Genomic DNA, 23360 nt, shown 5'->3' with positions numbered 1-23360 from the left:
GAGTGAGGTCAAGAAGAGGTGGCAGATTATTTTGACGATTGAATAAGGTATCCTAGGTTAAGAATCTAGCATACACCCATCACGACATAGGCTCTCAACAAATGTTAGTGCCTCCAGCTTTCCAGCCAGTACCCAAATGTCATATATCCCTCTGGCTGACAGTCCCAACCAATCCCTGTTTCCAGAACCACAGCTCCAAACACACACTCCACTCTTCGTCGTGGCAGGAATTTAATCATCATACTCAAAGCATTTTTTCAGTGTGTGTTGGGTCTTAACAAACCTGTTCTATGTCACGTCGTTATGTTTTCTCTGAAAATATTCCACAGTAGCCAAGGTTTAATTGATCCTCTTCTTGGGCCGTGAGAGAACTCGTGTGTATCATTGCTTGGAATTCAATTTTGCCTTCTTCTCTCTGGATAGTCGTTGCCTGCTCCTCTAACCACTTGGTGTTTTGCTAGGAGAAGTGCTCTGTTTTCTCTGTGTAGGTGTATTCCTATCTGGTGGAAATGTGATGGGCAGAGAGACTGCTTGGATGGTTCCGATGAACCCATCACTTGCCCGCAGCGCTACTGCCGGTTGGGACAGTACCAATGCATGGATGGCAACTGTACCAGCCCACACTTCATATGCAATGCTCATCAGGATTGCCCTGATGGGTCCGATGAAGACTCTGTTCTTTGTGGTGTGTTGAATTGCTTTCTACCTTCTTTGCCCACTTCTATAGTTGATCGCCTATGGTTCTGTAGGGATTTTCTGAATGTCATAATCCAAAAACTGGTCCAAAATCCTAGGGAAAAAAAAACTCAGAGTCCATCCTAAAGTATTTTAAAATCCCAAGGTCTCTACAAGGAAGATGGTTGAGGTAGATACTAAGTTGTCTATATTGATGGTTCTTTACTGTATGCTGTGCATAGAATCTCCTTTGAGAGCTAACATTGAGGGTGAAATGAGGGATTCCCACATTTTAAACAGGGACTCTCAGTTGTAATATTTATTTATGTTTCCATTTTTAAAAAGCCAAAAATTAAAAAAATAAAAAAGCCCCAACAAAACCCCCAAAAACCAACTCTCCAAACCAAAATCAACACATAAACAATAGCAACAAACAGAAAGTTTGAAAACCATTGTCCATTAGGGCAACAGGTACAGGAGAATGTGAATTTAGTAGGCTGTCAGCGATTCAATCCTTATCCCCTAATTCTGCATGCAAGAAAAAGATATTTAAGAATTTAGGCGACAGTAATAGTCAAAGGACTAACTGCTCATGTAGTGGTACTGGTTAATAATAAGTGCATTAGGGCATAAGTCCTCTAAGAAGAAATTATAATCGAGTTCTCCAGGATCCATTAGCGTAAATCAGGAGCTTTTGTTCCTGACACCTTCCAAGCTGCTAACCAAATGTCCTCACTTGCAGAACATCACCAGTGTGAGTCCAGCGAATGGCAGTGCGCCAATAAACGTTGCATCCCAGAATCCTGGCAGTGTGACATGGAGGATGACTGCGGAGATAACTCAGACGAAGACAGTTCCCACTGTGCCAGCAGGACCTGCCGGCCGGGCTATTTTAAGTGTGCCAATGGCCACTGCATCCCTCAGAGCTGGAAGTGTGATGTAGACAATGACTGCGGAGACTACTCAGACGAGCCCCTCCAGGAATGCTGTAAGTTCCTGTGAGAGGGACCTGGCCTGACCGGGAGCAGGGAACAAGAGCAGCTCTGTGTGGATGGAGAGAGGGTGTGCAGCCCCTGCTGCAGCCCCATGGGCTGCCCCCTCTTGGCTCTTCCCCGCGGCTCTTCCGGCACCGCAAGGCAAAGGAGAGCCGCACGCACAGCCTGCGGGTTGAACCACGCCCCCGGTTCTCAAGTGGCTGATTCCTGCTCTCCATACACGAATGTCTAACTGTCCAGAATATGATAACAAGAACTTACACTTTGTCTATCGAGCACGTTCTCTTTTGAGCCTCAGAGAAACATGGTGAGGTAGGGAAAGCGGGTGTCACCAACTCTCATTTTACAAGTGAGGAACCTGAGCTTCATGTTAGGTGGCTGGTCACTTTTCTACTTCGTGCCAGAGCTGACACTTCAACCTGGTTTTTTTTTTGTTTTTTTTTTTTTTTACTTCAAACCCAGTTCTTCCCCCCACCCCGCCCCACTCCCCCCAAAGTTTGACTGCAACATAAATGAGTGGTAATGAAACGGTGAGAAAACTTAAGGACTCTGTCTTTCTGCTTTGGGTGAACGGATCACACCTAAAAGAGACACAGTTGCCAGAGTCCGTTTGGTTGGTAACATGGTCACCGTTACTCATCAGCACCGCATCCTAAATAAGACAATGGAAAGGTGTCTTTGGTTTCCCGGCAGGACCGAGACTTCAGTTCTGACCTTGCTCCTTCCTCTCTTTTCAGTGAGCCCTGCCTACCGCTGTGACAACTATACGGAATTCGACTGTAAAACAAACTACCGCTGCATCCTGAGGTGGGCTGTGTGCAATGGTTTCAACGACTGCCGGGACAACAGCGATGAGCAGGACTGTGGTAAGGAGGGGCTGCAGGGAAGGAGGGAGGGACAAACAACTTAGCAGGAGGCGAGAGCGGATTTCCCACATCGTCCTTCCTTTGTTTGCCTCTAATAACATGTTACATTTTTGTAGCATTTTACAGGGATATTGGGAGTTTACTTTATGCATCATAAATGAAATGTGTCTCAAGGGATACTATACTTGGGGAAGACCTGGTGACGATATTAGGAATTTGTGTAATTTCTCCCAAATGCAGAATTCCTATTTACGCTTGACAAGTTGAAACTGTCTGTCTAATCTTAGGGGTTGATGGAAAGGAATGAAAGGGGGAGTAGAGAAAAGATTTGGTATCTATCTCTAAAAAGGATATTTCAAAAATCAGAATATTTCTTATTTGGAGATTTTCATATTCTGAATCTCCCTCTGACTTTCCACATCCTCTGTGTCTGGCAACATAGAAAATTTATGGACGAAAGGCCAAATGGATGAATGGAATTTGCCAAGATTAGGCATATACTCTAACTTGAAAACAATGTCTGTGTGTGTGTGTGTGTGTGTGTGTGTGTGTGTGTGTGTGTGTGTGTGTGTTAGGTTTAGTTGGAAGAGAAGTAAGGAAGATATTGGGTTATTTTAATAAGAACACTGTATCTAATCAACTAAAGACAATGTGATGGACATGTTTTGTTTGCTGGTGGCATCACTTAATTTTCCTTTCCAGGCCTTTGTTGCAGATTGCAAGCCAGGGACCAAATCATTTTTTGAACAGTTTCTACAAAAGAGAACGGATCTAGTTTCAAACAGTAGGATAGACTCAGTTTAGCCCAAAGAGGAATATTGACAGTGAATGTGGCTGGCATTCCTCTTTCTGGGAGCTTTGAGAATATAGTAGCGTAAGCCTCAGACCATCTCACAAGAAAGCCGGTACTACTTCGACATTTCTTGACCATGGGTTTCTGAAGTATTTGCAATGACTGTGCTTTGCAGAGTCGATGACATGCAAACCTTCTGGGGAATTTCGCTGTACAAATCACCACTGCATCCCTCTTCGCTGGAGATGTGACGGGCACAACGACTGTGGAGACCATTCAGATGAGGAAAACTGTAGTGAGTGTTCAGGGTCCTTCATCCTTACATGCCACTGGAGTGGTGATGTCTGCTCTTTGTCTGTAATTCAACTGTCTATGCCGTTCATCCTCAAAGGGTAGGAGGGCGGCTACCTGATCTCTTGTTTTCTGACTGGTACATTACTACTTTTTCATCTCCTTCTCAGCTGCTTGTCATCAAGCTCTGGGAGAAGAATATTTACCCAAGTATATCTTTTGTCTCTTATTTATTTACACTCAAGTTTTTTCTTTTTTTCAAAAAGAACTTGAGATGACTTACAATATATCATTGCCTTATGATATATATCGATTTCAGATGAACTAACAGGAAATACATTCTGACTTTCGTCCCCTTTTGGAAGTAAGAAGGTATAGGCAGTTGAGAGAATCAGGATGCTGATTACACCTGCAATTATCAATTGACTAAAAACTTCTTACACAAAAGGGCGATCCAACTGGCATTTTATTGTTCATAAGAAAGTTCATGTTGACTCCTACAGGAGGTTATCTGGAGTTTCAGGAAATGAAAAATTATCTTAAGATTAAATCACCTTTGGACAAACTTTTTGACAAAGTCCATTCTTTACAGACTTACAATTGAGGTGGAAAGTCTATTTTTGGAGGCTGGAAAGTCTGGGACCTGGGACACAGGAGGGCGTTAGGCACAGAGGACACTTAGGCCAGTCCACAGCCTGTCCCCTATGTATGATTCCTGGTGCCCTCTGATGGCCACGTGGCTTTCTTTCTCAGCCCCCCGGGAATGCACAGAGAGCGAGTTTCGGTGTGATGATCAGAGCTGCATTCCTTCTCGATGGATCTGTGACCAAAACAATGACTGTGGAGACAACTCAGATGAGCGGGACTGCGGTAACTGTCACAGCTCTTTAAGGGGCTTTCCATAGAGTCTTGCACTAGGGTCAGCCTATTGGTCAGAAGTAGGGACTTCACATGTGTGTTTGGAAGGTTTTTTAGACTTAAGTGGTTTCTGTGTAATTTATGTAATATATAAACCTTAGCATTACAGTACCTTCTGCTTTATATATATTTTCTATGCTTTATGATTACCTTATAGCAGTCTAGATCAATAATAATAGGGGAAAATCTCAAGAGAGTTAAAAAAATCTCATTTTAACTTAAACCTCTGCTAGGAGCAGACTTTAATCTGCATGGACCTTATAAACAAATAAAGACATCGGTCTTCCTACTGTTCTCCAGAAAGTGGCCCTAAGATATATATGGCTGTAGCTCCCTGGTGTAGAGGTCAGATGTTAGAAGAGGAATCATAAACCCCAAGTAGTTTTATAGCTCTTACTGATTAAGGGTTGAGTCTGAGAAAAATCAGCATGCAAAACAGTAAAAGTTGGGGAGTTCAGGGTTTTGAGGAAATGTTTAAGAGCTAGAGATATTTAATAGAGGGGAGATCGCTACTTCCATCTCCATATTTTGAACGGGGAAGGTGTACCTTTGAGAGTTTATTTAATCGCTAACCACAAGGCGTGGGTTTGTTGTGATATGGATATGGATAGGAATATGGAAGGAATGTGGATATAGGATATGGATAGGAATGTGACGGAAGACTTACTACCCTCCACGGAACTAACAGTTGTCTGAGAATGTCAAGGCATCCTGGAAATGACAGTCTTTTCTCTTCAGAGATGATGACCTGCCATCCTGGATATTTTCAGTGTGATAGTGGGCACTGCGTTTCTGACCAAATGAAATGCGATGGGTTTGCCGATTGTCACGATGCCTCTGATGAAGCCACTTGTCGTAAGTTTCTAGACACCCGTGGCACCGTTTATCTGAAATGTATGGATATGGCAGTTTAGACCCAACCTTTCCCATCAGCCACCACTTCTTATATTAAAAGACCATAGATATTTTCTATTCAGCATTCATTGATAATTATCAGTTTACCTGGGGCCTGAGTCAACATGTCCATATATTTCACAGTAGACATTCAAGTGCATTTCATTAATAATATTTCAAATGGAGAATATATTAAGTGTCTGTGCTAACGAAAGTATTTATGTGTTATCAGCTACTCTACAAATCGTTAACTGGATAAAAACTTGGCAGGTAAAAGAATATTCAAGCAATGAATCAAAGGGTATTCAAACATAATGAAGTCCCGGCATTAAACATTTTCTGAATTGAATAATGGCATATAAAATTGTTTAAAAGTATAAAGCCAATATGATCATTTGCATCTTAGTCTTTTTGAATCACTGAATAAATATTCACTGTTGATGATTATCCATGATGGATTTTGTTGATAATGCGGTTGCCGCATCTTAAAACCTGGTTTCCAAGAGACTGTATAAATGGGTGATAGGAAAAGCCAGTGCTGACACCGCTGAAGGGTTGCACTTGCCTATAATGAAAAAGTGCAGTGCTGTCCACAGAATGACTCATGTCATTGAATACTGGGCTTGGTCATCTATCCTTAAGAAACAGTCCATCAGAATTTCAGACAGTTTAAAGCCACAGAACATCTGGTTGAATCAGGAAGAGCAGGCTATAATGGAACTCTTTCCTTTAGGAGAGCTCTTTCTGTAAAGGAGAAATAGCCGGATAGCTTTCCAAAAAGTATCTTTTTCTAATAATTTGACTATGTCTCCTCCCCACCAACAGCCACTCGCTTTCCCAATGGGGCATACTGCCCAGCTACTATGTTCGAATGTAAAAATCATGTTTGTATCCAGTCATCTTGGAAGTGTGATGGTGATAACGACTGTGGCGATGGTTCCGATGAAGAACTTCATCTGTGCTGTGAGTGAGAGAGACTGGGGGTGGTGTTGTCAATGTTTCTTATGTGGAGCATGTGACTCAGGAGGGTGGTTGTACAGTTTTTGAGTACTGGACACATGATCTGCATTAGTGTGCTTTCACTTGGCCTTCCTACTTAGTTCTCTACTTGGAACATGAGAAAGGTGGGCAAGCATCCATAGTGTTAAACATTTTGTGGCCTTCAAAGGCAATTTGCATACATAAAGGCAGATCTGTTGTGGTTGAAGTCTGAGTTAGGGTGGTGGTGTACATCTCTCCTGCTCCATCCTGCTTTCAGTGCCCCTCAGAGTACTTCTGCTAAACCCCCAGAGCTTCAGAGAACACCTTCAGGGAATTTTAAAACTAGTTAGTCCTTAGTCACTTCACTTTACATCGTAATTCAAGCCCATCTAATTCTTTTCTGTTGTATGATGCGTATTTATTTAAACATCTTTATTGAGGTATAATTGCTTTACAGTGGTGTGTTAGTTTCTGCTGTATGACAAAGTGAATCAGTTATACATATATCCCCATATCTCTTCACTCTTGTGTCTATTTATTTTTTAAATCAGTGAGTCTCAATTTGGGTACTCATCAGAATCACTTGGAGAGAGGTGTTTCAAAAGCACATGCTCTGGTCCCACCCTAGGCTTAGACCTATTGAACCAGAATGTCCAGGGACATGTCAGTCCTGGGCAAAATGTATATTGAGAAAGCTCCTTAGCTTTCAATTTAGTCTCCTGGTTGAGAACTACTGATTTTAACAAAGTGAATGAAAATAGAGTTTGTTTTGGTCATTTTGCTCCATGCTTTGAGTCATTGGAGAGACTCGAGGGCAGTAGTTCTCAGAGTGTCATCTCTGTACGAGGAGAGTCAGTATTACCTGGGAATGTGTTAGACATGCAGATTCATGGGCCCACCCCAGATCTCCCCGATCCGAATCTCTGGCAGGGGGACCTAGCACTCTCTGCATTAATAAGCCCTCCAGGTGATCCTGATGCAAGCCAAAGCTTAAGCATTTCATGTTAAGTAAAAGCCCCCAACACAGGAGAAGACACTCCCAGAAACATTACTTCTGGAACTCTTGGTTAACTCCTAGACTGGCTTAGCTGCAACTTGCTTCTGAGGTTCTCATCACCTCTTCCATTCAGTTTCCTAGATTCATCTGCATTAGTGTGCTTTCACTTGGCCTTCCTGCTTAGTTCTCTACTTGGGACAGGAGAAAGTTGGGCAAACATCCATAGTTTTAAACATTTTGTGACCTTTGAAAACAATTCATTTTTAGCCCAGGGGTTTGACTCTAGAAAATGGTATATCAGAGTATTCCTTCCCCCCAGAGAACTTTGAATTAGCATATGTTATATTTTCCCAGTGGCATCCCAACATTTTCCTTGCCTCATCTTCGTTTTGTATAAGGAACTAACCATGTTTTGTTTTGTTTTTCACTTGATGAATCTTGAAAAACATCTTAAGCATGTGTAACTTTCAAAGAAGACGTCCTCAGGAAGTTACTTCCCTCTAAAAGATAAAGTGCCCATAGTTAGTAAAATTAAACTTTGCGGAGGCAGAGACACATAGCCACATGAAAAAGTGACCAACACTGTTTTATAATGTTGCATTTGCCTGTCACAGCAAATAATTCTTGCAAAGTTCTATTAACGATACATCCAAGAACCAGCTCTCAGAGCTGAATTTTTTCCCCCCAACCTCATTACAAGTCTCTCCTCTTGCTCCCTGTTTGTAGTACCAAGGCAGAAGGAAAATCAAACAGCCCAAGTCCTCCATGGGAAAGAGGAACACATGCGTATTGAGTTCATTGAATTCCTGGTACATGCATAGAGGACCGTTTCCCTGTAGCAACTAAGGGACCTGGGTTCTACCTGTAGGTTCCTCACAGGGACACAAGCATTAGCCAGAGGTCTAATTCTGGATAATAAAGGGAGTCAGGGTTTGCTTATGAAATATCAACTTTAAGTGCGATAGGTGAGGGAATTCAGGTAGGAAAGTCCATCATGGTGTAAAACTTTAATGAAAAGAATTTGTGTTCTAGAGGCTCAGTGAGAACTCCAGTCAGAGGGACAAACTGGTCTCTTGGCTCAGGTATGGTCCTGCTGGCCTCTCCAGCCTACTGGACACCATTGTCCTCCTCACTCCATGCTTCAGCCCAGAGACCTTTTATTCAGGTCCAGAAGCCTGCCTTCCTGCCTCAGAATTTTTCCATGTGAAGCCTCTTCTGACCCCTCCTCCCCCAGATCTATATCATATCTCCACAGTAGATGCTTTCACAGCATGTTTCCTTTGTGGCTCTTATCACAGTTGTAGTTGAATGGTTAATTTGTAAAGTCTGTTCTCCTGCTAGAATAAACATCCCATGAGGATAAGGATTGTGTCTTTCTTTTTCCCAGTTGAATCTGATGCCCGGCACAGCGCCACGGTGTCAATTAGACACTCAAGAGCTATTTGTCAATTGGTTAATCGAACAAGCCAATGAAGGGATGAATCAAGCAAGCCTGGCGCTGGCACAGGAGTGTTTTTAGATACTGACCCTTATGTTTTGCTCTTAACCTGTACTTTTGCTTTTCCGTCTTGTGTTTTAGTGAGCGTTCCCTGTGATTCACCACACCGTTTCCGGTGTGACAACAATCGCTGCATATATCGTCACGAGCTGTGCAACCATGAGGATGACTGTGGAGATGGAAGTGATGAGAAGAAGGGGAACTGTAAGCAAAAGTCAAAAGGGAGAAGGGAAAAAGAAGGGCCCCCAATTGCTTGCAGTTTGCAAAATGTACCTCAGGGATTTCAGTTTGTTCTGTAGTGGCTTGAGCTGCACCCATGAGTGCAGATCTCCGTGGACATTATTGTTTGCAAGACCCTATAAACGCGCATGACTCAGATGCAACCCTTCCCCGCTTCTTCCTGTTTCATTTGAACCAGATGTTGGCAAGTTCCTTAAGAAAGTGAGAACAAATACTAAATAGTGGTTGAGTCACACTTCACAAACTAATGGTTTCTCTCTTTTCAAAGATGAGCTTTGGTCACTCTTCAGCCTAGAGTTTCTAATGGCCAATCTAGGCATGGGAAATCCTCAATGCCCCACTGAAAAGATCATGTTAAATAAGGCAGCTCTGGTGTTCACAGAGCTTATCTAATATCCTTCTTTAAAATGAAAATGCATTTCCCAGAAGAGAAAGATGGTAGATTATTTTAAGAGATAAGTTTCAAACTGGCTGCATTTAATATTTTAGATATTGAAAAATCTGTGCTTTTCCATTTTGAGACTGTTTTAAATCTATCCATTGAAGGAGAGAGTTGATTGATTTTATGGGCAATTTAATTTACCTAGAAAAAGTCAGTGAGGAAAATTATTTCTCCTGAGTCGAATTACTTTTTTTCCTAAAAGGATATTATCTAGGAAAATTTAGATAAATGCTTAACTTTTCTATTTTCTATTCCTTATATTGACATGGGCTTAGAATGTTTACTGTCACCTGCCATCCCAGATGGCCATCCCGGGGACTGGGTGTCAGGGGCACTTTGATACTATTGCCATGTTCAAGTTTGTACCCTCCCTCTCCCTCACCTTTTTTGGGGCAGAGATGAACCTGTGGTTATAACATTTTTAATATGTTTGTTTGAAGCATAGCACAAAAGAATGAAAACCCAGAAATAAAACCTTTTTAAAAAATTGGGGTTGGGCTTCCCTGGTGGCGCAGTGGTTGAGAGTCCGCCTGCCGATGCAGGAGACACGGGTTTGTGCCCCGGTCCGGGAGGATCCCACATGCCGCGGAGCGGCTGGGCCTGTGAGCCACGGCCGCTGAGCCTGCGCGTCCGGAGCCTGTGCTCCACAATGGGAGAGGCCACAGCAGTGAGAGGCCCGCGTACCGCAAAAAAAAAAAAAAAATTGGGGCAGGTTTACCCCTTTCCCTCTTCTCTTTCCATTTCCCCTATCACTCATGCCATTTTTCAATGGAGCCAGACATTTGTGGCATGTGGTCAAATCCCAGAGTGGAAAAAAAAGGGGTAGTAAACTAAAATTCTTCTCATGGAGCAGGATGTTAGAGGAATAACTGCTAGCTATCACAGTAGGTGAACTGCAACATTTCAATAGCTTAAAACAGCAGAGGACTAAAGTTTGATGAAGGTCAGGCAGGTCCCTCCATCCTGTAATTATGCCATCTGGAGCACATAGTCTTCAAGGTTGCTGAGGCAGGAGAAGAGAAATGGAGGAGAAGTTTCCTAACTTCCTGGGCCTGGAAGCGACAGGTGTCACACGTGATCACAGTCCATTGGTTGGCAGTAGTCACGTGGTCCCAATCTAACTGCAAGGGGGACTGGGAAATGCAGGGAGGTGCATGGATATTTAGTGAACACCATTTGTTTCTACTACAGTTTACCCTGGTGTCACTAAAATTCCCTGTGCGCTTTTCTTTCCATGCATAGAACACTCTTAACCCCTCCCCCAGGGACATAACCCAGAGTCCCTTTCAGTAAATGAAATCCGGGAGCTCCAGGTGACAGGCACTAATCATACCGTCAATTCCAGATGTGTTTCCTCTTGGTCTGGAGACCCATAAACTAAGAGACTAGTTTTATTTGTGTCTTCTGCCCCCAGTAGATAGTGGTAGAACAGGGGGAGCATATGGAAATAAACATCCTCATTGGGAAAGAAAGATCGAGAGACTCATTGCCATCCCTGTTCTGTAGCAATTCTGAAATGCCACTGGGCTATGGTGGCACATGTTGGCCCAGGACAGTCCTGATTTACGTCTGTTGCCCTAGTGGAATTGTTAATAGAGCTCCTTTCCCTCTCACAAGCGTATCGACTTGGAGAGTAAATTGTATGTTTACCCTGTGCAGACATTGTGAAGGCCCTTATATCGTGGGGAATGGAGGAGATTCAATGATGAGGTCAAGACTCTGCTCTCAGAGGAGCACCTATGCCCATTCTTCCTCATTGTCTCTGCCTCCGCCCTTTGGGAGTGGTGGCTTGTCTATATCCCTCTTCAAATGAAGAGGGAACAGGGGAATATGACCTCCTTAGGGGCAGTACAGCTTTCCCAGCCACTCCCTGCTTGTAGAAGGTTGGGGGCCCAAGAGTTTTGTTACCTCAGTCACAGTGTTTTGGTTTATTTGGTCATATGTTTCGGAAACCGAGCAGGCTTTTGATCTGCTTGCTTCCAGTTAGTTCTAAGTGTCAATAACCTTACTCAGTGTTTTTGTTTGTTTGTTTGGTTTGGTTTTGGGTTTTTTTTTTTGAGACACAGTTCTTGAATTTGTTGCATTTCTTTGCTTTGTTTCCCTCATGCACCTTTGTGTCAACTCTGTCAGTTATATTCAGGCCAGAAAAGTAGATGGGCAGTCATTTAATTCAACTAAGAGATTTGACTGGTCCTTTTTAAACTTCAGAGTCTTGTGTCATCTAAATGCAGTAGGTTCTCTGCAAACTGCAAATTTCTGGACTTCATTTTCTTTGATTTCTGCTTATAAATCAACCAGTTCTTCCCCGAGCTTACCTCTTTCTTGCCAAACTCAGGTAATGGCAACCTGTGCACATTATTAACATTCCGTTTTCTAACCTCTTTGCCCAGATTGACAAGTTCAGTAAACGTGTGGTCCGCCTTCCAGTTTTTCCAAGGTGACAACTTTACAAATACTTTGCCACTGCGTAACACAGGCCTCCATCTTTCCCTCCTCTGGGATCACTTTCCTCATTGCCTGCCTCCTGACTGACGCCAATGCCGAATATTTTAGGTTTTTGTTATGGAAGTGCCCTACTTCTATATCCTTTAGGGTAATTAATACTAGTGACCGCAACCAACAAATCTCAAACTCTCAGTGGTGTGACGTAGCAAAGGCTTATTTCTCACTCACGTAAAGGCCAGTGCAGGTTGCACGCCCTTCTCCATCTTGACGCGAGGCCACCTGATACACATGGTCCCTGGGTTGCTGAGCAGGGAGGCACATAGGCTTCAACAGCTTCAGCTCCGAAGTGACACGTGTCACCTCCAACTCATAGTCCATTGGCCTGAACTAGACACATGGTCCCAACCTAACTGCAAGGGAGACGAGGAATTGTAGGGAAGTGCACGAGCTTATTTGTGGAAATACTGCCTCTGCCACGGAAGGAAGCGTCGTGTTTCACAGAAGAAAAAGTTCTGACTTTACCTTATTCTTAAATTTTAGGTGTAGAACCGACTGCTAGACCTTGTACAGAAGATGAATTTAAGTGTAGCAATGGACGTTGCATTTCACAGCACCTGGTATGTGATGATGTCAATGACTGTGGTGACCATTTTGATGAGACGGGATGCAGTAAGTAAATACTTATGTTTATACTTCATTGTAGTAACTCAGGTTCACCTACTGGAAGCATGCAATAACATAAAGTAGACGATAACCATGTTTCTCTTTAATTTACACATTGTGTTCTGAACTGCAGTCAAGCCCATAACTACCTGTTATTGAACACTTATTCTATACCAGACATTGTGCTAAACAGTATATGGATTCTCTCATTTCATCCCTGTAACAATCCTGTGAGTTAGGTATTGTCTGTCTCTCTGTCTCTCTCTTTTAAACAAGTGAGCAAACCAGCTTACAGGTTAAATAAATTGGCTATGTCTTCCTGTCATTAAGAAACTGAGTCAGAAAAAAAAAAAAAAAAAAAAAGAAACTGAGTCAGGATTTGAACTCTGATCTGTTTAACTGCAGGGCATATCCTCTTCCCAGTTCCTTAGGTGCCTGTCAGCACCTTAAAGCTATTAATTTTGTTTCTTAGTTTGTACATTTTTTCATCTTATGCCAAATGCAGTATCTTTGGCACATAGGGGAAGAGTGGTTGGTTAGAGTGGAAATGTCACAGGGGACCTTGGAAGGACCACTTATTTTTAAGAGAGGATTTTGTGTAGGGAAAGGATGATGTATGCAATCAAGGGATGATTCTAGCTTAATATTGTGATGGAAATCTTGGAAGGGCATGCTAATAATTCGCACTTTGGTGGTCCTTTATAGCGTTTATGAAATGCTTTCACATACATTCTCTAATTTGTCACTCAAGATAGCTCCAGGGGATTACTGCTATTATGTCTAACTCTATAATAAAGCTCAGAGAGCTTAAGTAACTTGCTTGAGGTCACACAGAGTGGCAGAGGCAGAATTTGAACAGTCCTGGGACTGCAGTCTGGAAGAGCCGGCTTCTAGTTCCTCTGCAGCTAGCTGTGCCACTTTGAGTACATACTGACTTCGTCAGGCCTCGATTTCTTCTTAGAAAAAAGGAGGGAGTTCTTCAAACCCTACAAGTCTGGACTTAGTCACCTTAGTTAGCGCCACATGCTTTCAATTTTGTAGGCTTTAATCGCCTTTTTCTGAGGCGCCCCAAAGATTTCCTGGCAAATTTTCTCCTTTGTGGGTTACAAAGGAAGATGAAAAATCAGCCATATTGAGTTGATTTGCCATTTGTTTCACACACTTTCTCAATGGGGCCTGGAGTTTTTGACATAATAATATGACTTGATTAAATATTTAAAAAGCATAAACATGATGGAATTTGTAAAACCCAAAGGTAGATTTGGGTTCTGCTGCCTAGAGACTGATATGTGAATGGTTCCAGGACTTTGGAATATTTCCAAGTTAGGCTTAGGTCAAACATTGGTTTCTCTTTTAGTTACCTGTGCCAATTAAAAGCCTTAAAATTAACCGCAGTACTTTTAATTCAAATGACATTTAATTAAAAGCAGGGTTTATTTAAAGGAAATAGGTATCACAGGCATTAATATGGTATGGAAGCAGCATTTCTTTTCAGATATTAAGTGGATCTGTGATATGGAATTAAGTCTTACTGCAGTGGGCTAATTTGACTAAGACATAGAATTCTTATTTAAAACACCAGTTCTTGGATGCTGCTAATCCACTTGCTTTCCTTTTCTTTTCCTTTCTCCTCCTCTTCCTCCTCCTTTTCTTTTAAACAGGATCACTGAAGTGTTTTGGACATATGCTTTCTGTTTTAAAAATATTTTAAAATCATGAAAGGAAAGACATTAACATTTTTCTCATACCGTTGAGGGATAAAGAAAAGATGTTAACCTCAGGTTGCAAATATTATTTATGTGATTACAGAGATAGATTGACCTGCTATTTCTCTGTCTGGTAGTTCTTATTCCTTCTTCATAAAATGGAAAAATAGAGTGTCTACTTCCAAAATAGAGTATCATATATCTGGGTTGGGTGAGACCTCTTGTATTATGAATGAAAATGGGATTGTTTTCAAATGAAAAAAGTTACAGGAAGGTCTTTACATTTGAGGATGAATCTCATAATGTTATAGGGTTCTGCTCTTGTTAAAGACTCTTGCTTCACAAGAGTATAACTCATTCAAGGGAACACTTGGTCCAGAAATTTTTACCTCCTGGGATCCCTAATCACATTGTAGATTTTAGAGCTGGGGAGGAAATCACAGAGCCTCGTGATGTACTTGAGACTCAGAGAGGTTATGTGACTGGCTCAAGGCTATTCACGTTGATAAAAATAGGGTCACATTTATTGAGCAATGCTGTGGAGACATTACTTACCAACCTTACAGAAATTTAAAAGGTAATAGAGAAATACTGTGAGAAACTTCATGCCAATGCATTAGACAACTTAGGTGAAATGGATAAATTCTTAGACAAAAAAATACTAAAACTGCCTCAGGAAGAAATAGAAAATCTGAACAGACTTATTTAGCAATGTGTCATTGTTAAGAGCTCAGACTAGACCTTTATTATAAGAGTTTCACGTATAAAGCTTTTAAGTATGAAATCCAAGGGCAGCATTCCATTGAAGGTCATTGTGCTTTATTTTGTGTTTTTGAAACTGAATGTTTTTAGTTTATTCAAACCACATATACTCATAATAGTCATTGTACCTTAAGGCAGCGGTCCCCAACCTTTTGGCACCAGGAAGACAATTTTTCCACGGATGGGAGCTGGGGGTGGGGTGATAGTTCAGGAGGTAATGCAAGTGATGGGGAGCGTTGGGGAACGGCAGATGAATCTTCGCTGGCTCACTCGCCTGCCGCTCACCTCCTGTTGTGCGGCCCTGTTCCTAACAGGCTGCGGACCAGTAGTGGTCTGCGGCCTGAGGGTGGGGGACCCCTGCCTTAAGGGACCCTGAGAAGTGGCTAAGTTCACTTCATTGCCTACTATAGAAGACAAATAGATATAAATCTATTTTTATTTAAAAGAATTGAGTCAGGAGATACCTGTATCAATGTCTTTTATTTATATGTGTGTGTGTATATATACATGTATACACACATTTGAGATGTATCTATTTATATATAAACATTATTTATATATAAATATAATTATATAATATTAAGAGAGTGGAGCAGGTGGTTACAGGTGTAAAGAGTCCTTGGCTGTGATTCTGTCCAGAACTGGATGCTCTGAGGATGAGCCTGGCAGTGCTGAGTATAATCAGAAAATTGCCTCAAGGATCTAACATTACATGTATTTGTACAAATGGTTTTCAAGCCATTATCAGATATCCCTATACAGAGGTCTCTGATACTACAGAAAGCTTATGGAAAAGGGGTCATCTCAAGATGTTCTATAATTGGCTATCTGTAGGTGTTCTTCTGATATACCACTTGACCGTTCATTTGTGGCTGATGTGCTTTGTACTTTTCATTTGTAATGCTGGGATTTTTTTTTCAGATACAGGAAAAGAAAGGTCATGTGCTGAAAATCTATGTGAACACAACTGTACCCAATTAAGTGAAGGAGGATTCATATGCTCCTGTAGACCTGGGTTTGAAGCCAATAGTTTCGACAGAAACTCCTGTGAAGGTAGAGTATGTTTCCTCCAATTCCTTTTAGGGAGAACCTTGTACTTTTTAGATTCTCCATTCATTCACTTTTACTAAACAAGGTTTAATTCCCTTCATGGGGCTAAGCTCATGGTCCTAGTTCATGAGCTAGGACCATGACTCAAGGATGCCAGTTGCTTTTCCTCCAGGCTATCTTACTGGTACCTTGCAGAGCATTGGGCCATAGCTCATCTTCAGTAGTGTCTGTGAAATTGATATGATTAACGAAGACCTGAGTGATGATGGCTACTTGCTCTACCAGTGTCTGAGATCAAATTTCCTTTTTTGCTTTTTAACATCTTTATTGGAGTATAATTGCTTTACAATGTTGTGTTAGTTTCTGCTGTATAACAAAGTGAATCAGCTATACGACACAAGCCTTACTTTCTTCAAACAACACGTATTTATTACATACCTCCTTACGTCAGATGGAAATGAATTCCCAGGTGTGGAGTCGTAAGGGAGCTTATCAAGAATGGTAAATATCAAGTATGATTTTAGCTGTATTTGATCATTTGAATTTACTGTTCCTATCTCATGATGTGCCATACTCAGATGATTAGAATAGTTCTTTTAATAATGAAGACCTGAGTGATGATGGCTACTTGCTCTACCAGTGTCTGAGATCAAATTTTCTTTTTTGCTTTTTAACATCTTTATTGGAGTATAATTGCTTTACAATGTTGTGTTAGTTTCTGCTGTATAACAAAGTGAATCAGCTATACGACACAAGCCTTACTTTCTTCAAACAACACGTATTTATTACATACCTCCTTACGTCAGATGGAAATGAATTCCCAGGTGTGGAGTCGTAAGGGAGCTTATCAAGAATTGTAAATATCAAGTATGATTTTAGCTGTATTTGATCATTTGAATTTACTATTCCTATCTCATGATGTGCCATACTCAGATGATTAGAATAGTTCTTTTAAGGGCTGAAGCTTAAGAACTGAATGAAAAAAACCAACCAATGACTTCCCTTTCTGAAGCCAATTAGCAGGAGGGAAGCGGTACCAAACATCAACAGCACAACAGCTGCTTCCCCAAAGGGAAAATCTTGTTCTGCTGTTGTACAGAGTAAGACTGCTTCCGTTTAAATCTGGTCTTTGGGACTTTGGGTTCAGTAACAGTCCCTACCTCAGAGAGTCTTGTTGGAAGATTAAATGAGGAAAAAACATGAAAAGCATGTGAAACAGTGTCTGAAACTTGGTCAGTGTTCCACAGACATTGGCATCATTGCTTATGTTCTTCTGCACTCTTCTCATCCTTATTGCTTGTGAATATGGATTTAAACAGAAGCAGGGTCTCTAAGGAATGGATGGGAGCAGATGTTGCCCACTTGGTTTTATTTTGCCTACAGACATCAACGAATGTGAGCAATTTGGGGTTTGTCCCCAGAACTGCCTTAACACCAAAGGAGGTTACGAGTGTTCCTGCGCTGAAGGGTTCAGGTCCGTGAGTGACAGCCATGGAGGACGGTGTGCAGCTGACGGTAGGATGGTTGACCTAGGGATTAACTGATGTACTCAGCAATGCTGATGAGTACAGTATACCAGGAAATAAACTTTAGAGTCTTATTTTGTAAATTCACCAGCTACTTCTCTTCCAACACCCATCCACCCTCTTCTCCTCTCTCCTCCCCTGCCAAATTAAAACACTAACTACAACCCCCCAACAAATACATAGGAGTTAAAACAAGAGTCAGGGGTTACGTATTATTCTGGATTTAGCCTCTGGTCCACCTGGATAGAAACTTCAAAACGTGGACAAGATGTCACTCTCCAACAAGTGCTTCCCTGTAGGATGGTGGTCACCAAAAGCTCCCAGTCCACTGAGGTCAAGGTTTGAGGCCCAGTAATCCAAAGCAGGTCACAAAAAACATTCCATTCAATGGGTCACAGTCAGTTGGGGCAAATCAGGGACATTCTCTTGAGAAATGGTTTTTTATTGTTCATGGACTACTGATCACAGACAGAAAGCATCTGGCTTATTTGCGACTTCAATCATTAGCTTTACATTTTAGGTTAATGCCAATATTTGAGAATCAGACCTGAGTGAAAGCAGTAATAAATACCAGATAGAAATGACAATAAAAGTCAGAAGTATCGCAGTCCAGATTTCCAGAGGTCTGATCTAAATCAGCATATCTCAGTTAAGGGGTCTTTATGATCTTATAGATTTGAATTTAAAGTTTGTAAATGAGTTTAAGGACTTGATAAGAAAATAGCATTTTTATTTTGCAAATGAAGGGTAAAATGGCTGTTCAATTTCTTCATACAAATTGGGCTTTTAAAGCATACATTTGACTAGCATACTTAAATATTTTACCCTCCAAGCATTTTTGACACTGAAGGAAAACTAGGGTAAAGGCATTTGAACAGTTGGTGTGGTAATTAAGCAGCAAATTAGAAAATGTTTAACTCTTAACTAACGAGATGACTGAAATAAATTAGAATATTTATATAAAACATTATGTCAAGATAAAGGAAATATATAAAATGAACTTTCAAAAGTTACTTAAGTTAGATTCGATTGACATTATGCAAGTAAATTAAATTTTTAAAATTCTAGGCAATGCATCTTGGAATGAGTCACCATTTACATAGCTGCTTTAAGTAAAGAAAAATTTTTTTTAAACCAAGAACAAGCTGTTTTTTGTCATTAGCTAGAAGCTAAATTGGGTCACAGAGCTGATTGCCTGCTAAAATAATCATTCAAATCTGTCAGTAAAGAATGGGAAATGAGGACTTCCGGGTAAACTTTTAGTATGACTTTACATATTGTATTTCTTCTGTGAGACTGAATGTCTACAATCTTGTCTGTTTTACTGTCAGTGAAAAAAAAATCAGTGAAAAAGAAGTAGCTATCGAGGGGTCTCAGTCTCGGCTTAGCTTTAAACTGGTGCCCAAAGATAAAGGACTGATAATATCCCTAACAGAAATGTTAGCTTTCTACCTGAAATGGAGACAAGGATGTCGACAGTCACAGATTTTGCAACCCAGTTGATGGTCTGCTCTATTCATTAACAGAGATCAATCTTTAGAAAAATTCGTTTTTGTTTTGTTTTGTTTTGTTTTTTAAGGTCAGGGAGGATATCTGCTGTTTTATATCCTACTATTATAAACAAAAGTTCAGGTAGCATTCAAACAGATTAATCAGCCCTTCATTTGTTTACAGGTAACCCTCCTTTGCTGTTACTGCCCGAATACGTGCGAATTCGAAAATACAATCTCTCATCTGAGAAGTTCTCAGAGTACCTTGAAGACCAGGAACGCATTCAGGCTATGGATTACGATTGGGATCCAGAGGGCACAGGCCTCAGTGAGTGTGAACTGTGGCATTGGTCATTGATAGCAGTTGAATACATTGAATTATAAAGTGTTGAACTTTGGGGAATTTATTTCTAATGAGTGAATGTTGTTGCCTGAGTGCAAGAGGATGCTCCTCCCACCCAGCATGCTCCAGATAATTTAGCTGTGCCCGTGTGTCCCAGCCAATGTTTCCCACCTTCTCTCTGAACCTTCTCCCATTTCTGGGGACTATCCTTTCAGTATCACCTCATGTCCCTTTGTTTGCTATCCCCTTGTCTTTGCCCTTGCCTTCCCCACCGTTGTACGCTTGGAAAATTTCCACTCAAAGACCCAGTTCAAAGTCACCTCCCCTCTGATGTCTTTGATAATCCCTCCTGGCACAGTTCTGTGAGCCTGTAGCATTTTATACACACTTCTACTAAAGCACATGTTATGTTGAGTTATAGCTAATTGTCCACATATTTTTCTCCCTACATCTTAACTGTGTGCTCTTTGGAGATAGAGATTGAATCGAATTCATCTCTACATGCCTGGCATCTGACCCAGCATCTAGTGCAGTGTGTGTGGTGGGTGTTCAATGAAGGAAAAATGAATGATGCTTACTGTGGAGTCTCTCATGGCGCTGTATGGCATGTGGGAGACGGTAGTGGGGCAGGAAAACTTGTGTTCTATGACTGTCTCCCTCATCTACTAGCTTTATGACCTTAAATAATTGTAACAATTCTCTGGATCTCCATTTCTTATCTGTAAAATAAAAGCAGTAATCTTGTTCGGCCTGCCTCCCTCTGAGAGTTGTTTTGAAAACCAAGTGAGATGACAGATATGAAAATGCTTTGCAAACTAACTATGTAAGATTTATTGCTGTTGTGTTTTCACATTTCATTATACAATACAATGAAATTTTCAAGAATGGTTCAGGGACTTCCCTGGCGGTCCAGTGGTTAAGACTTCGCTTTCCAGTGCATGGGGTGTGGGTTTGATCCCTGGTCAGGGAGCTAAGATCCCACATGCCTCGCGGCCAAAAAACCAAAACATAAAACAGAAGCAGTTTCATAATAAATTCAGTAAAGACTTTAAAAGTGGTCCACATCAAACAAAATCTTAAAAAAGAATGGTTCATACCTAGGAAAGTGTGTGCCTTGAAAGTCACAGTCTTCCTATGCTTTTCTTTTTTTAAACATCTTTATTGGAGTATAATTGCTTTACAATATTGTGTTAGTTTCTGATGTACAGCAAAGTGAATCAGCTATACGTATACATATATCCCCATATCCCCCCCCTCTTGCGTCTCCTTCTTCCTATGCTTTTTAAAATGCCTGCCGTCCAATATCCTTTAGTCTATACATAAAATAAGACTTCTCATCTACACAGCTCCTTTATTGCTAGTATGGACTCAAACTCTTAACAATTTGCCCCTGGTTTATCTATGTGTTCTGTTTTGGAAACTAGAACATGATCCTAATGGGGGTAAATAGGCTGAAATATATTTTAATGGATTACCTTCAAATAGAGAGGACTAAGAGTCAATAAGTTATCAATTGAAGCATTTGTAGCTAATAGCTCAAGTATGATAGATTTTGAGGTTTGATCATAGTGGTTGAATTGAATTGTTAGTATTATAGGAACACCAAAGAGGTAGAGGTGTCAATGAATGAACAGTACTTCACCTGATTAGACCCAGTTCCTCCCTTACCTGGTGTTCCTAACAGGAAACTGACCTGTGTGTCTTGCCTCCGCAGGTGTTGTATATTACACTGTGCTAGGGCACGGCTCTAATTTTGGTGCTATCAAACGTGCCTACATCCCTAACTTTGAATCTGGCAGAAATAATCCTGTGAAGGAAGTTAACCTGGATCTGAAATACATAGTGCAGCCAGATGGATTAGCAGTGGACTGGGTTGGAAGGTAAGTTTAGCCTCATTCTCCTCTTGCCTATTCTATTTTCCTGGCCAGAGCTCCCCTCTGCTCACCATGGCACATGAGTTAAACTGGCCCAGATTATGGGCACACTCAGCCTCAGGGGCAGCTGGGTGATGCCTGAGCTTCCTGTAGCCTCAGCAACTACCTCTGCTTCCCCATTGTGTCATATAGACATCATCACTTCCTATATTCTATGTGTGCCATGAAAATTTTGGGAAAGCCCCAAGGTCAAGATTTTATATTTTATCTAGGAGACCATTCTTGCCAACAGAGTTCTGGATACCAAAATGAACTTTCAGTATGGCAGTGCTGTTCATCTTGTGAAGAAATGGGACAGCCTTACATTCTACCAGCAAAGCAGTTGAGATGAAACATGTTTCTTTATGGTATTATTTTGAGGAGGAACAATCCACATGTTGTGTTTTTAGGAAGCTGTGTTGTCTGAACAGATTGGAAATTTGACTTCCCTGTTTAATCTTTGGGTTTGAGTTAATAGAGCTGTTAGCTTCGATCTGCTCTTCTACACCTTCTAGAACTTCAGGGACCAGAGCCAGACATTTTGGACGATACCTAAATAAGAACCTTAAGTAGGTTTGTCATCAGATACATGCATAAGAGGCAAACTGATGTGGAAGAATTAATAAGCTCCTTCTTCAAGGAAGAGCCTTGGATTGGAATGATGTTTGTGGGAAGGTGATTACATTACAATCAGAATTCAACCATTTGTAGAACCTCTTATGTCCTTGAAATGAACTAATAAAGGAAAATGTTTGCTGCACTCTGGGAGAACAGAGAATCCTTTGTAGTATTAATTAATTTTCACCTTTTCACTCACTTGTCTGGTGCTCTTGGAAGACTTGAGCATCTCTGCAGAAGTTAAGTAGGTCCCACTGTGCCTGCAGCATAACAGGAGACTCATTTCAGCAACTTCTGTCAGGAAACAAGGCCTCAGAGAGTCATGAACTGGAAACTCTAGACTTTAGCACTTCCTTCTTCAAACCAACCATGCAATGGCAGATCTGTCTTCTTGTTTGAAGTTTTACCTCTTTGTCAGCCTTAATGAATGAGTAAATTTAAGCAACTGCTGGAACTCTTTCTGCTTGTAAGAGACTGAGACCTGAAGCCTCAGGGATGGAATAAGGGCAGGATAGCTTTGCTGAGTTTGTTATTTTGAATGGCTATTTCCACGCATCCTTGGAGCTGATGCCAGATTCCTAGTGATTCCAATGGGCTCTTGGCTGAGGAGGAAGCCAACTCACAGGCAGTCAGAATGAAAGGCCAACAGTGTCTCACAACTCCTATCTAGAAACAATTGTCTCATAATAATGCTGGATGTGAGGTTCATCATCATTACCAATCCTGGCTGATACAGCTGCTTTGGCTGAATATCCCCTTCATCCGACACCCCATCACTTGTAACTTTCTACAGATGTCCCCTTGGCTGAAGAGATTGGGGCATTCCTGGGAGAGGGAGGCTGTGCTCTCATCACTGGTGTCTGAGTAGCTGTCTTGTTGGCCAGAACTTCCAAACTAAATGCTCTCATCTTCACACCTCTTCCCCAGAAGTCCAGTCTAGACTTTTCAATTGTTTAACTTTGTCTCTCTAAATTCAGGCATATTTACTGGTCAGATGCCAGGAGTCAGCGGATCGAGGTGGCTGAACTTGATGGAAGGTACAGAAAGTGGCTGATTTCCACTCAACTGGATCAACCAGCTGCAATAGTTGTGAATCCCAAACTAGGGTAAGTACTTGAAGGAGTCCTTAATGTTCTAGGTATTTTCCACTGGATTCTCAAAAAAATTATATCTTCAATTATTTTTTCCTAATTGTACTGAAATTGTCCTGGGAGTTTTTTGAGTGACACCTATGACTATTTTCAAGAATTATAA

General features: G+C 41.2%; 1 protein-coding gene across 1 annotated transcript in view; it reads left to right on the top strand.

Annotated features, from left to right (window-relative positions):
• LRP2 (LDL receptor related protein 2) overlaps positions 1-23360 on the top strand; it is a 168731-nt gene that overhangs the window by 130282 nt on the left and 15089 nt on the right. The window contains exons 55-68 of the mRNA XM_007110946.2: positions 489-685; positions 1418-1663; positions 2408-2536; positions 3505-3624; positions 4374-4490; positions 5277-5393; positions 6258-6395; positions 8990-9112; positions 12576-12704; positions 16088-16219; positions 17600-17731; positions 19417-19560; positions 21290-21455; positions 23084-23212. Coding sequence (XP_007111008.2) covers positions 489-685; positions 1418-1663; positions 2408-2536; positions 3505-3624; positions 4374-4490; positions 5277-5393; positions 6258-6395; positions 8990-9112; positions 12576-12704; positions 16088-16219; positions 17600-17731; positions 19417-19560; positions 21290-21455; positions 23084-23212 — 2019 coding nt within the window. The remainder of the gene's footprint in view (positions 1-488; positions 686-1417; positions 1664-2407; positions 2537-3504; positions 3625-4373; positions 4491-5276; positions 5394-6257; positions 6396-8989; positions 9113-12575; positions 12705-16087; positions 16220-17599; positions 17732-19416; positions 19561-21289; positions 21456-23083; positions 23213-23360) is intronic.

Source organism: Physeter macrocephalus, chromosome 2 (genome assembly GCF_002837175.3).
Source record: "Physeter macrocephalus isolate SW-GA chromosome 2, ASM283717v5, whole genome shotgun sequence".
Taxonomy (NCBI): Eukaryota; Metazoa; Chordata; class Mammalia; order Artiodactyla; family Physeteridae; genus Physeter; species Physeter macrocephalus.
Note: the sequence above shows the minus strand (reverse complement) of the source record. Positions and strands in the feature narration are given on the sequence as shown.